This window comes from Branchiostoma belcheri, unplaced genomic scaffold (assembly GCF_001625305.1).
Source record: "Branchiostoma belcheri isolate BF01 breed outbred unplaced genomic scaffold, Haploidv18h27 scaffold17, whole genome shotgun sequence".
Taxonomy (NCBI): domain Eukaryota; kingdom Metazoa; phylum Chordata; class Leptocardii; order Amphioxiformes; family Branchiostomatidae; genus Branchiostoma; species Branchiostoma belcheri.
This window is the reverse complement of record NW_017803157.1, coordinates 791518-805909: the sequence shown is the minus strand read 5'-3', so window position 1 is coordinate 805909 and position 14392 is coordinate 791518. Positions and strand designations below refer to the sequence as shown.

Here is a 14392-nt window from a genome sequence, read left to right as displayed (position 1 = left end):
CTACCCTTACTAGTATGTGTACATGTACTGTAAGAGAGCCTACTTGCTGTTACAGTAATGTATGAGCACATTTTGTCGTTTGACATCAAGTAACAGTGAAGAGGTATCATTTTCAATACTTCTCATGATTTGAAACTAGTTTACCGCAAACCAACATTCCATTTCTCAATTGTAGACATTGTATATAAGTCGAGAATGTGGCCATGTATGGTAGTAGGTGTTTGTTGGATAATGTTGTTGACATTATTTCAGTGTATACATATGTACAGAGTAATTTTGTATCATGTTTGTATTGTCACTCTTCCTGAAAAATGGAATAAAGTGGATTGTAAGCTCCAAGATGTTCAGTTTCTGATTACTTGACATATATATACTGTTTAACACTTTATTTGATCAACAATATCCAAATACTCTTGTATGTTTTCAGTTATTAATAGATGTTGTAGAAGATCTTACGAAATCGCTGTACTTTTGTTGCGTCAGTAAAGATGTCTGTGTTATAGACGGTATGTACATGTACTGATTAAAGAGAATGAGAAAAGTCACAAATCCCATGTCCCGCCCACCCTATACTATTTAGTATAACATATTTATTAAGAAGAAATAATATTCTGCTGCCCATCAGAAAACCTTTGATATCTGCACCCAGACTTCCCTAGTCTGGTTACCAGACCTATTTTAGCTCCCGAGTCTATATCCTCTCCGCAAATATGTCTGGTATTAAACCAGGCTAAAGCTTGACATTTTGACCGATGGACATAAAGTTGTACTTTCCCAATATACCGCTAGAGGGCGCTAATGTGCAGTCCACAGCAAGATATAGCATCCAAACGTTACGTTAACACAAGCTCTCTTCGTCATAGAATACATCTGATTTTCATACACAATATGATTTGTATCACCAATTAAAATCACAACATCAATTCTTTGTCTTTATTTTCCTGACATTTTACGCGAACTGTACGGAATCTCAAGAGTGGTGTTTTGTTGCGTTACGATGCGGTTTCGTGTGTCGTCTGCTCCATTGCTTGTCATCAGTCAGAAAACCGGCCAGTTTTTTTTACCCTCTAAGCCTAACATTGCAAGAAACACAGCTTCTCAGTAAGGTTTGTACCCTAGACAAAGTATCCAGAAACAGAATTTCATAACATTGTGTAACTTGATCTCATTTTGCTTGATGAAATGACAATTCTGTGGCAGTAGACGCTCTAGAAGTAGGTCAATCTATTCTTGTAAAAATCAGGTTATGCGCCTTTTTATGCGATCAAAGGTCATATTAATTGAAAGGTGAAACCACGAACATTTCTTGTCAGTTATATATAATGTTGCCATGTCAAATAGGAACGTGCACTGTGTTACTAACGGAACTGACGTTATATGTAATAATTTGACTGAGAAGAATAACCAAGGAGGTTTCATATAATTTAGGTCCTTGGAATAAGCCAAGTAGGGAGATTCTACTAAACGTCCTTGGAATAACGTCCACCTGTCCGCCCACCTAAAAAAATGTTGGATGTCAAAATGGATAAGGTGCAAAATGGCTTAAAGGTGCAATGCAGGTTTATAAGCTTTTTTTTGTCAATCAATAGTTTGTGCTTATATTTATAAACCTGCATTTCTCCTCTGGTCTCTCAGTCACTGACGAAAGCTTGTAGATGCTAGCTGAAACATCTGACCGTTTCCCAAATCATATCCAGTTGCTTGAGTAACTCAGCTTATTGGTGCACATTTCCATTTTGTTGCAATATTGATTGACGTTGGAAATTGATGTATTCACAGGTGTCTGCTGCTGCTGCAAAAAAAACCCACAACAACAAACAAATAAACATGGTCCTAACAGCAGGCTGGGCCATTTCCAATTTGATGACTGTCTTTGCAGCCACCGAAAGATCTACTTGGAGATTAGATCAGGGTACCTAAACACCAGACTACAACATTCTAGTATACCACCATTTTGTTTTGATAATGACATTAGAATTTGATGTGTTCACAGGTGTCTGCTGCTGCTGCAAAAAAACAAAAACAAGTAAACATGGCCCTAACTACAGGCTGGGGCCGTACAGTACTTAACACCCTCACAGTAGCGGCCATTCTCCCATATGGGATCGCTATATTCCTGTACCACAAGTTCGGCTGGCCAACAACCTACCAGGGAGGGAAGCTAGCCGGGCTACATCCTCAGAAAGTCTTCAAGCTGAACTATGCAGCCATGCAGTGGTTTGTGGTGGGGACTATACAGAACCTGCCGCTGTATTTCACTATAACCAGGGCTTATAGAACAGCCAGACCAGAAAGCCTCATAAAGGTATGATATTGTATCATGATAACCTTTTGCAAATAAGGAGTCTTTTTGGTTTTTTTTATAAACATAAGCCACATCTTGATGGATCCACTGTAATCAAATTGGTGTTCTGCAGCTGCATTTCTTCTCCCTAAGTCAGAAACATCAAGCTTAGCTTCAGTGAAGTGAGGAAAGTCATGTTAAGTGCCTTTCCCAAGAGCTTACAATGCAAATGCAATCATGAGTTTGATGAAGATTACATTGTATTAGGTATAGTGATTCTATGCAAACACATCGGTAACCAATTGCTCAGTGTTTTTGATTTGATGTTTTTCATTAAACCCAGAGCATTCCGTTTGGCCGGCACAACTGTCTCCTAGACCTGCACCTGCCTCACCCTGTTCCAGGACGGCCCCTTCCTCCCAAGATGCCCGTGTACATCTTTGTGTTCGGGGGCGCCTGGACCTCGGGTAGCAGAACACTTTATTGCATGCTGGCCAATCAGCTGGCAGATAAGCTACAGTCTGTGGTAGTGGTTCCAGACTACCCATTGTGGCCTGAAGTAAGTAGCATGAAATGCCTTCTAATTATTATTTACTTTAATAAGGCCACACTGATTTAATTCTATGGATGACATCCGTGCGTGCATTTTTGCCTGTTGTAAAAAAAAATCACCTCCAAGGTTTGGGTGCCATCCTGACCGTAGTCCATGATAGCTAGCAACAGTAGAGAGCTGGCAACAGAGGAAGGTACCCAGGCTACCAAGGCTCCAAGGAACTAAAGAATTATACCATACTTGATTACCATGACGATAGTGGACTGTTTACATATTGTTTATACTAGTTGACTGTTTAATAATCATAATTGTTAATTGTTAACTTACTCAATTGTTTATTTGTTTTGTGGCAGGAACAGCATGTCCATGCCATGCAGACAGCTATTATTGACAGTGTAGCCTGGACCTACAAGAACATTGAGAAGTACTCTGGAGACAAAGTGAGCATTGCCAATTGCTTCATGGTTCTACTGGCTACTACTTCGTGTGTATTTAGGTCACATACATGTACATGTAAGTAGCCTTTAAACTGTAGAAACATGATTCAGATTAAAGGCTATTAATTATATGTATCGCCATCTGTTTGTCTGAAAGCCATTGCAATACACAGTGCAATACACGCGGAACAGAGGCAGCTGTTGCTGGTGTTGTGTCCCGCACATATAAACGAATACTGGACAGACAATACTCATTTTCACTTGAGTCTAGTGGGGAAATTCGTATAAAGTGCCTTTCCCAAGGGCAGAAGATCAGTGGCATGTCACTGGACTCGAACCCAGGACCTCTTGATTCCGAGTCGCGCACACTGCCGTTGCGCCACACGACCCCACTGCCAGGGTTCTGACAGGTGTGTTTTCCTTACAGATGAATATCCACCTGATGGGGCACTCAGCAGGTGCTCACCTGAGTGTCCTGGCACCCATGGCATTGGCACAAGGTACACTTCAACTTCAGAAGTCCAGCCTTACAATGTTTGATAATGTTTTACATCATATTTGTATAATGACTATAGCTCAGGACACATTCATTTTGCAGTAATGTTTTACAAAGTGTTCGTGGTGACTTGATACCCTCGCATGAGCATTGTAGCACCTTGGCAGAATGTACTGTACTGTGTGCAAAATGCATATTGCATTGTGCAAAGCACTTCTGCAGAACATTTGGTTTAAGGCTGGTTATGATTTAATAATGACATCCTGTCTATAGTTTTAAAATGTTGTGTTGGAAAAGATATCGTCTGCAGTAATGCAAAATTCTGATGCAACGTTAACCAAACATACAATGAAAACACAGGCACAGTATACAATATAAATTCCACCGACATACATGTACTGAGCATAATGACAGTCATATACAAATATTATTTATTGCCAGCTTTTCTCCACTGAAAAGGGCCATGTACATGTCTAGCTTTCATCCATGAACTGCAAAAAACAACAGTAATTTTCCACATTTTATCCTCCTGCTAGGTGACTATTCTCCATTAGATGATAACACGACGTCCAGTACCCTCCTCCCAGCCATCAGAAAGGTCCTGGGCTTCTCGGGTGTGTATGACATCACAGACCACTACAAGCACGAGGAGATGCGGGGAGTAGCTGACGTGTCACCCATGCACAGAGTCATGGGAGGACCAGACAACTTCCACCTCTGGTCACCAAGTGTTCTGGTCGACGTCTTAGCAGAAAAAGACTTGATCTCCAGGTAAGACAATCATGTGCATACATTTGTTACTTGAACATCCATCAATGCTTGTAAAAATTATGTTTCTATACACTGAGAAAGAGAAACATAGTGTAGAAGCTAAGATTATGTATTTGGATGAAAAAAAATACCATTAGGCATTGTAGTAAGAAAGAAACATAATGATCCATAACTTAATGCACGCAAGCACTTGGGCTGAAGACCATACGTTGTACGATTCAAGGTTGAATAAAGGTCGAAAAATAAACTGAATTTTTTTTCCATCCAGACTCCCTCCGATGTACCTGTTCCACGGCACTGCAGACCACATCGTCCCTTACCAGTCTACCGTCAAGTTGGGCGAACGTTTGGCTAAAGTCAACGGGAAAGCCGTGGTGAAAATTTTCCCGGGCGTCGGACATTCTGAACCGGTGACGGATGTAATGTTACCCGACCGTCCGACCTATGACCTGATCATGGGCTGTATCATGGAGACAGCCAAGGACCAAAGGAACCAAGGGGACCAAGAACCTGCTATACTTCCTAATTTTATCTCAGGATAAATAAATTAGTAATTAAAATCATATCGTTAATTAAAAAAAGGCAAAAAAAAGGCATCCAATGCAATTTTAGGGCGGCAAAAGCAAAAAATAAAATATTCTGATTGAGGATATCTTATATTGACATTTACTGCCATTCCTTAGCAGATTTTTATCATCATTTCATACTTGTAACGTTTGAAATAGCCCAAAAATAAGCTACAGAGGCATTTTTTTGGGGGGGGGGTACCGCCCATGAATAGAAAGAACCAGCCAACAAATACAAAACAAGCAACCTATTTTCTGTCAGCAACATCACATTTTTGCCTAAAAGATTGGGGTTGATTCTTTCAACTTACATCTGAAAAGAATGACCAGAGAATATTGACTCTGAAACTACAGTTTTATCGCCTTGAAAGTGCATTGGATTGGAAAATGTTTGGAAGGATGGTAAATGTGTCTGTGTGTGGAGATTAACACTTTGTGCAATATACCTGTGTGGTTTTTTTATAACTTTTTTTAAATCTTTCGATTGTCTGCAAATAACAGTTCTCAATTTTTACCCAAATCTAATCCCAATTTCATATGCACCTGTACATTCCTTTATTAACAAATTCTTATTGATAATCATCTACCTTCATTGACAATGCTACCACCTTTAAGTGTTATTTTGATTGTTGCAATGTTACAAAATGTACATGTACTGGTTCTGTGTCACCACGATGATGTTAAGGCAGCATTATTTGTGTTAGAGGTGTTTTAATGTGTTGAATTTCCTACGGACCATTATACTACATGTATATATTCTTATTCTAGTCTTAACTCACTATAGATCAATATATTGTTTAAAGAGTGCTGGACACTTTAGTGATGACCAGAATTGAAGGACTAGTGTTTGCCATTGTCACTATACAAGAATGTTTTCAAGTTAATATATAATTATATATTAGGGTTTTCTTTTACATAACTGGTAAATTATGTCTCTTACCTTGTGCTTATGTTTTGATGTCTGTAATTTATAAATTGTTTATCAATATTCTGTTAAACAAAGTCCTTGGTTAAACAATACCACTGCCATTTTTTTACCACTCTGCAGTTCTGTCCATGCTGTTGTTTACATGGAAAGGTATGGGGACTTCTGGATAAATTCTAAAAGAAAAAAGCAGATCTCAAGATGCAACCTTGGTCAACATTTGAAATCATACCAAACGTAAATGCAATATTGAATATGGTATCTTGTAGAAAATACCTGACCATCTAGTTTAGGACACAGATAAGATGATACTATATGATACACAATACATCAATTAAGGGCACGTACAAGAAAATTGTTGCTAGAAGTTTATTGAAAAATCAGATATGGGTAAAAATATTGTAACCACATTGTATACTTACTGAAGATTCCAATAGTGTATTACTTTTCATGTAGTCACCGATACATAATATTATGCAATTTTAATTACATAGAAACTACTATAAGAATATGAACAGAATCTGATATTAAGATGATATCGTACAGAAATTCTATCCTGTTCATAAATAGGTACCACACCACAAACTGTGAACTATTATGAAAATGATATATAAGTAAGGAAATGACCACATCTGAAGGATTGTCTTCTCAAACAATGAAAACTGTTCTTTGTCAAAAAATAAACTTGACATTGAGTCGGTATATTCTAATTTGTATTTTACTTAATTAAAGTAGAAGGGAAAGAAGAAAAGACCATGATTTATCAAACCTTGTCACTATAAATGGACACTAGCCAGCAGAGTCTACATTTGTACCTAATATTTTTATCATCCTTTACAAGTTAGAGGACCAAATCCTTTTCTCAGTGTTCTGCAATATTGCAGAAAAGTCAAAATTTTGTTAACAATAACAATGCATTTGGGAAATACTTTTGCAAATCCAGACCTAAACCCATGATGCATAATATACAAAATTGCATGTAGGCAATAATTTTACAAGCAATTTAAAAAATGCGAAATTACACGTACATGTATAGCGTAAGTAGTGAACACAAAAGCTCATGCTGACACCATTGAACCCCTAGCCTGATTCCTTCAGGGCCTCTTCAGCACTGTACTATTCCTCGCTTTTGCAATAAAACCAAGAAATTTGACAAAAGAAAACTTACAAATTTGCATTGATGTTTTAGCATCTAAAAAACCCAGGTGTTTAACCATCTATGCACTTCTGCACATGCTCTTCAAACTTAGCCTGGTCGAAAAACTCGCGCTCACAGCGAGGGCACACCCTTCTGTCGTCCCCCCCGGATCCGCTTCCCCCCGAATCCTGTCTCGCGCCGTCAGCACTGTCCACCGCAACCATCTGCGGGAGGGGGGGCGGGTTCATCCACGGCCCGGCCTGGTTGGTGTAGGGGTTGGGGGTGGTGGGGCTGCCGCGTGCCATCAGACCAGGCTGCAGTCCCATTTGCTGAAAAGTACATTATGAAACTAGTTGTAACATCAACAAGTTTTTCATAGGCTGCAAGAATAGCCAGGAGTTTTTTAAATATCAGATTTAATGAATTTTGAGTTAGGCCATGTTGATTTGATTTTGTGGATGGCATCCTCTGGGAACTCATGGTGGTCATGAAGGTTGAACAAATGACTAAACACACACATTTTCTTCTTTTCCTTTGGAATTGATTTTGGCATTCTATGACATTACACATATCGTTTTCCAATAAATTTTCAAAAAATAATTTATGGCAAGTAATTGCTCATTTTGCAGCAGGTTTGTACGATTTACAGTATGGTCGAAAAATGTCACATGGCTGTCATCCATATAACCAAATAAACATGGCCTCATTAAAGAATTATCAAAGTTTTGTAGTAAATGGATACTCACAGGACTGGGGATAGCCAGTCCGACTTGTCGATTACATCCCAATCCATACAGCGCTGCAGCAGCTGGGTTCATCTGAAAAGCCTGTAACAAACAACAACAACAGTTCAGCATATCATAGAAGTTCATCTGTGTTCAACTTAGTGCTCAAAGTACTACTTTATTCCAACACAAGGGTACACAGGGATCAAATTCTTTAACGACCACTGTCGCTTTGACCAGGATAATTAATGATACGTGATATCAGCAATTGATCAAAGAAAGGCCATATAGATCAGCACTCCAGCCATCACTTAATAGAGACAGTGGACATGTACAATATCAACTGGCAATATGGCACGTTTGGCCAATTGCTGACGTCACGTATCCGTAAAGTCTTGTGTGAATAAGGTCATATGTAAGGCATACATATACTTCAGGCATGCATTTTACATTTGTTAGAAGAAGAATCTGCAGTTTCGAAGGAAGCTGCTTGGGGGCATTGTAACTACATTGTATAGTTCATAAAAAGTATAATGAAGAGACTCGTTTTCTCACCTCAATTTGTTTCTTGAACTGATTTTTCTCAAACCTCTCCCGTGACAGCATGTTGTTCAGGGTCTCACACTGATGGAAAACACATCAACACAACGGTCACATCAACACAACGGTCACATCAACACAACGGTCACATCAACACAACGGTCAGTAACGGCAAAAAACTAGATAGTACACGGAATTCCCAAATTCACTCCAATTTCCCTATGATTGGCTCAGTGCTTTAGCCAGCCTAAATATTTTGTCTTTTTTCCGTCATCTCATCAATTCTTTTTGAAGTAACATTATAGAGGGCCATTATCGAGGGCCAAAGGGTCAATTTTGGAATGAGGAGGGAGGCAGACTGAAATATGCTGTATTTGCTCCCAAGCAAATGTCAGCCTGTCTAGTTATGTTTACTAAAGGAAAACATATTGTTTTTACTCCATTTTTTTTTCTCCAAACACTAACCTCTGACCTGGCTAATGATATGATTTGTTGACGTCTGTCACCATGGTGACAGGTGTTGGGTTACATAATGTTGCAAACTCCGATCCTGTCACCACATACTAGTAGTACATGTATGTGAATATGTTTGAGTAAAAATTAACAGGGCAGACCATGTCCGAAGGTAAACATTATGCATTTGCTTTGCAAATGTTACTTCTCTAGTTTCTTTATTTCATTTCAGTGCACACCTCACTGCTGAGTTTGTTTATACAGTCCTGCATCTGCTTGAGTTTTGCCTCGAAGTCGGTCTTCTGGTTGTTCCTCTCCTGCTGCTCGGCCTCAAAGTCCTCCTTATAGCAGGCCGACTGGGCGCTGATGGCTGCATTCTCATCTAAGGCACGCTGAAGATCACCCTTCAGACCATCCACCTTCCGCTGAAGGGCCTGGACGTCTCCTTGTGAGCTGCCAAACTGGCCCTGATTTTAAAAAAAAGTTACATAATTATTGACAATGCTCTTAGCTTTAAAAGGCTTAGCATAGAGCAGTACGTCAGCACTATATGTCTAACATCGTTCATTTGACTTTTCAAAGTTGTTAAAGTTTTTAAAAGTATGACCCAGCCAGGGTTTGAACTCACGACCTCCCGGTTACAAAGCTAGCCCTCTTCCCGAGTGTGACCTATGGACCGTCCCAGCAAGGACATGGATCTAACTCACCTGTGCTGGGCTCCCTGCTTGTTGTCTCAGCTGGAATATCTTTGCCTCATAGTCCTGCTTCTGAAGCTGCAGCCTTCTCTCCAGTTCCGTGACTTGCTGGTTGAAATCCCTACCTCCCTACATGGCAGCAACACAACTATGTCAACGTACGGTCATGGCTTTAATTGCAATATTTGGTAAAGCCTTGCAATTGTACACAAAAGAAAAGATAAGATATCATTGCACAATTTTTTTGACTTCACTTTAATTTTTTTTTTTACATTTTCACACCTTTACTGGATATTTCTTGTGGCTGCAATAGTCTGTAAACTATTTGTACTGGTGCAAGTGAAATCAAAAATTATGTGCACACCTCAAATTTCACTTGCACAAAATACTGAATTTGAGGGGTAATTTGATGTAATATCATCAATGCCATTAAAAATCTTCAAATTCTAACAAAAAAAGTGCCCTTCTGAAGAAACTTCAGTAAAAAAATCAGTACCATGATTGTTTTGGAGCCCCTCTGTAACCTCCCGTCCAATTGGTCAGCTTTCTCCTGTTGTAGGGAATGTTTTTCCTGTTTCAGCTCAGTACTCATGCTCAGGACATCCTGCTGCAGTCTCTCATTCTCCAGTCTGAACAGCTCCAGCCACGTCGACTTGATCTGGTCAGACTTCTGCAGGGCAGACACCTGACACAAAACAACAAGAACAAGAGGCTGGGTCAAAATCAAATCTACAATATTCTAACGAATTCTCTTTATTTTTTGGATACCATAAAAATGAGTATACTAACCATTTTCCTTCAGGGATATCACGGTTTTGCCTCACAGATATCAGTAAAGGGATAGGAATTGATTCAACTTTCTACATTAATAGAATGACCAGAGTATTGAATTTGAAAATCCAGTTTTGCTGCCCTGAAATTGCATTCGGTGCCTTCAAACTCCAATAGGCATCAAAGTTAATACAATGTATAAAACATGCAGTCAAACATTACCAATTGAGTATACATATAACACTGTACATGTATATGGCATTGTGTCACACATTATAGACTTTGTACCTTATCTATCAGTTGTTCAGCCTGTATTGTCCCATCACTGCTGCGTGCATCTCTGATGGTTTCCTTCATCATCTTTATCTCCTCATCTTTCTGCTCTAACTGTTCTTTCACAGACTTCAGTAAGTCTTCACTGTTTTGGGCGGACTGGAAAAGATGGTGTCGGGGTTACATGTTGTGTGGCATCAGTTGATATTGGGTTAATTCAATATACACATACATAATCATACTCTTAATGAGTTGCTATATAGCTGTATGGTTAATACCTTAAAGTTTATGTACAATTTTTGACACAAAAGAGAGGTGATTGAATGTGTGGTCACTTTGAATTCATTCTTGTTTTTAACAGCAACTCTTTGATACCAAAACATTCAGCTTCATTTTGAACGTAACCGACAAAAATCCTCTAATATTGCCTGACAACATTTCCTTAAAAAGTCATTGAACTTTCGGTCGAACGTTAATTTGCCAAGTAACACACAATGGTAAGAGTGAGATCACTGTTATTTTAGGGCAGGCGTTGGTAGTTGATGAAAGGGGATGTACACCCCTGGGGCTAATGGTGGGCTGTATGAAGTACACTGGAAGTAATGCTGACGATTAACAACATTCCAGTATGATTACAGAAGGTTGGGTCTACAGCTGTGTACTAGTACTGTGTACTGGTACTGTACCACAAAAATTGATTAGGTACAGTTCCAAAATAAACATAGTGTGTATCGGTATCAAGTTACACTAATTATATGCTTATTTGTGACCTAAAATTAGTAAATTTGTGAATTGTTCATGAACATGTATAGTACAGGTACAGACCTGTACCTAAACCCATGTACCTGTACCAGTATCTGTTCCTTAAATTTGTTTAGCTAGTTGGGTCAGACATTGCAGAAGGACTAGTATTTGTTCCCATCCTATAATTACTATGAAACAACATTGTTCCTTTTGTATAGTTTACTTGCTTTGTAGGGCTATTATTATTATATTGCTTGAAAAACTAAATGTTCATAGTTCAACTTGAGAAAGGATTACAATGTAAAAACTACTTTTTCTTAACTCACCATGAAGTTTCTCATATCTTGTCCTCTTTCCTTCAAGACTTGTTCCAATTGTCTCTTCATGCGGGCGTTTTCCCTGACCAGGTCATCAAACACTTCTTTAGATACACCTGGTGTGATAAGACTCTCCAGCTTCTTCCCAGACATCTTACCAAACCTGAAGAATTAAAGACAGGATAAGGCGGTCAGTAGTCAAGTTAGCCATTGTCTCAATGGTATGATACATGTCTTTGTGTATTTCAAGATTTTGAATCCAAAGTGTGATTTTTATGACTTGAAACTTGATCATTAAGTAACATATTTATTCAATGGTGGACAAAAGGGGACAAATGTATTTGTATCTTTGCATATGTTGAATGTGTGGCAAAATTCCGATGAAAAGACGAGTGCTGCCTAGAACACTGGTTTCAGCAACGATCAAGCACTTAGTAACAGAAACAAAATTTCTACCATCACTGTCTCACCTGTCTTGTGCCCTCTTCAGTAAGATTTCATACTGGTTTGCTCTGGATTTGTACCTCCTGGCCTCCTGTTGAGAGTCGTGTAACAGAAGAACAAACTGTTCCACCTGTGACTTGTCCAGCATCTCCTTCTGTTGGGCCTGCATTACTTTCAAGTTTTCCTTTAGCTGATGGTTCTCGTTCTGAAGATGCTTGGCAAATTGGACAACCTCCTGTTACAGACACAGCAAAGGGTTCATAAATTAGCACAGTCCAAATGTAGAGACCAAAATAAACATCATACAACATGTGATTCGTAGTAAACAAAACTTATAATTAATTGTTCCTATCATATGTAGAAAAAAATTGCCTTTTTGTGTGTGTCATGCTCTTATTTATAAGTTGCTGATTCTGTTACCCATTTTGACAATCTGGCAATGTATACATGATTTTTTCTCTACGAGTTCAAGTTTAAGTTTAATTCTGTACCAAGGTTATAGATAATTGCCAATTACAGATTCACAAAGTTAAAACTATTCTATACTAAGTTATTCTTTCATATCCTGTCAGTACAACTCCTTAAATGACATTATCCAATCTGTTCTAAAATCCCATGTAATATTCTGCAACAGATTCCTTTGCAATATCTGTAATCATAGACATATTTTCAACTATTGTTATTATGTGTATTTTTATCTGTATGTTTTTCTTTCTATGGGCTAGACTAAGTGATGCCTGAAATAAAGAATAAATAAAGAAAGAAAACCTGTGGAACATCTTACCTTGACTTTCTCTGGGGCAAGAGTTGTGTGTGATTCTGCCATGTTGTCCCTTAAACCCTCTGATCTCTTACCATATGGATAAAAAACTTCACTGAGAAAACGTTACTTCCTTTCCTTTCTTGGAAATCTGATTAAAATTGTTGCTTTGCTGTGGATATTCTGTTGTTCAACATGAAAAGGAGCAAGGCTGTAAAAAAAAATCACAGACATAAGACATACTAACAGTTATATATCTTTAAGGTACAGGATTTAGCAATGTTGTATATTGATCATGAAAACTACTTGAATGTGACATTATTTCAATATCTAGACTTATACTAAGTGAACATAACATCATTTTAAATAACATAACAATTCTACCGATGCTTCTTTTCGTCTTATTTTTCGTTTTATACCACACTTTACAGTTGTGATGTTTAACAGATTTAAACGGCCTTTTTTTAAAATATAGGTCACTTTGAACATGTTCCCATATTTACACAAACATATTGTATAATACACTGTACCTCATAGTCATAGACACCCACGACAAACATATTTATTGACTAAGATTTCAGTCTTACACTTTAGCTGAACATAATCATAATCATCATAATCACTGACAGTCACAAATTATGGACATACAGTATGTTACAATGAATCTTGTTAAGTTTGTATACTCAACCTAACTCTACGAAACCTTACACAACTTACCTGAAACCACCAATGTGACGCTGTTGAAATAAAGCAGAGAGGAAATGACCAATGTAAAAATGGCCCGACTGGTTTAGGTTATTTTTCTAACGTATAAGCTAAGTACGCAAATGATTCCTACATCTGTGAAAGGAGGAACTTAGTGCCACGCGACTCTAATGTTGGGAAAACACGTTGTAGTGACCTTGTAGAGACAAAATTTCGTCATCTAAAAGACCCTTAGTTCTCACAGAAACGGAAATAGAAACCGTCTAAATTAGACTCTATAAAGCACGTTAAAATCCTGATGTTTTTTCCGGGACTTTCCATGGCCAACCCTCAGAAATCGTGACGAACCGGGATTTCCGGGTGTGCAGGGGAATCCCCAACGTCATCACTTCCTGCGTACTCTTCGCCGTTTTCCCATTCCCAGGATGCATATCGTCAGAGGTAAAAAGGCCCAGCTTCTAGGGTCGGAAGTTGATGGATGATATCCTCTTGGAACCCCAAAACTGATGCGAGCGTGCGAATAAAAAAAAAAAAAAAAAGGAATGTTGCCTGACATTAGGAATCTACGTGGTCATGAAGGTTGTACAAATTGCATCCAATGCGATTTCAGGGTAGACTTCTTCTATAATGCGGCGGCGTTAATTTTTTTGCGGGGAGCGACGGTTTTGCCGCCGAGGGACTTTGCCCGGCGGGAGGGACGGTTTTCGCGCAGTGGTTTTCGCGCATCAAGATCATGTTCAGGGCAGCAAAACTGGAAATATTCTGAAATCTGAATAAGGCAAGTTTTGTTATATT

At 38.6% G+C, this 14392-nt stretch overlaps 2 protein-coding genes across 2 annotated transcripts; one reads left to right on the top strand and one right to left on the bottom strand.

Annotated features, from left to right (window-relative positions):
• The first annotated feature begins 1998 nt into the window (after positions 1-1998).
• Positions 1999-5195, top strand: LOC109466696 (probable isoprenylcysteine alpha-carbonyl methylesterase ICMEL1). The gene is made up of 6 exons (XM_019764446.1): positions 1999-2305; positions 2628-2843; positions 3191-3277; positions 3702-3774; positions 4307-4541; positions 4810-5195. Exons 1-6 carry the CDS (start codon positions 2033-2035, stop codon positions 5081-5083), a joined length of 1158 nt encoding a protein of 385 aa, XP_019620005.1. The 5' UTR covers positions 1999-2032; the 3' UTR covers positions 5084-5195.
• Positions 5196-6390: 1195 nt separating this feature from the next.
• On the bottom strand, positions 6391-13977 carry LOC109466683 (synaptonemal complex protein ZIP1-like). Its single transcript, XM_019764424.1, has 11 exons — positions 13610-13977; positions 12917-13103; positions 12159-12367; positions 11698-11851; positions 10643-10786; positions 10080-10268; positions 9596-9712; positions 9128-9355; positions 8451-8519; positions 7917-7997; positions 6391-7499 (listed from the first exon to the last, which is right to left on the bottom strand). Exons 2-11 carry the CDS (start codon positions 12956-12958, stop codon positions 7242-7244), a joined length of 1491 nt encoding a protein of 496 aa, XP_019619983.1. The 5' UTR covers positions 12959-13103; positions 13610-13977; the 3' UTR covers positions 6391-7241.
• Positions 13978-14392: the final 415 nt, after the last annotated feature.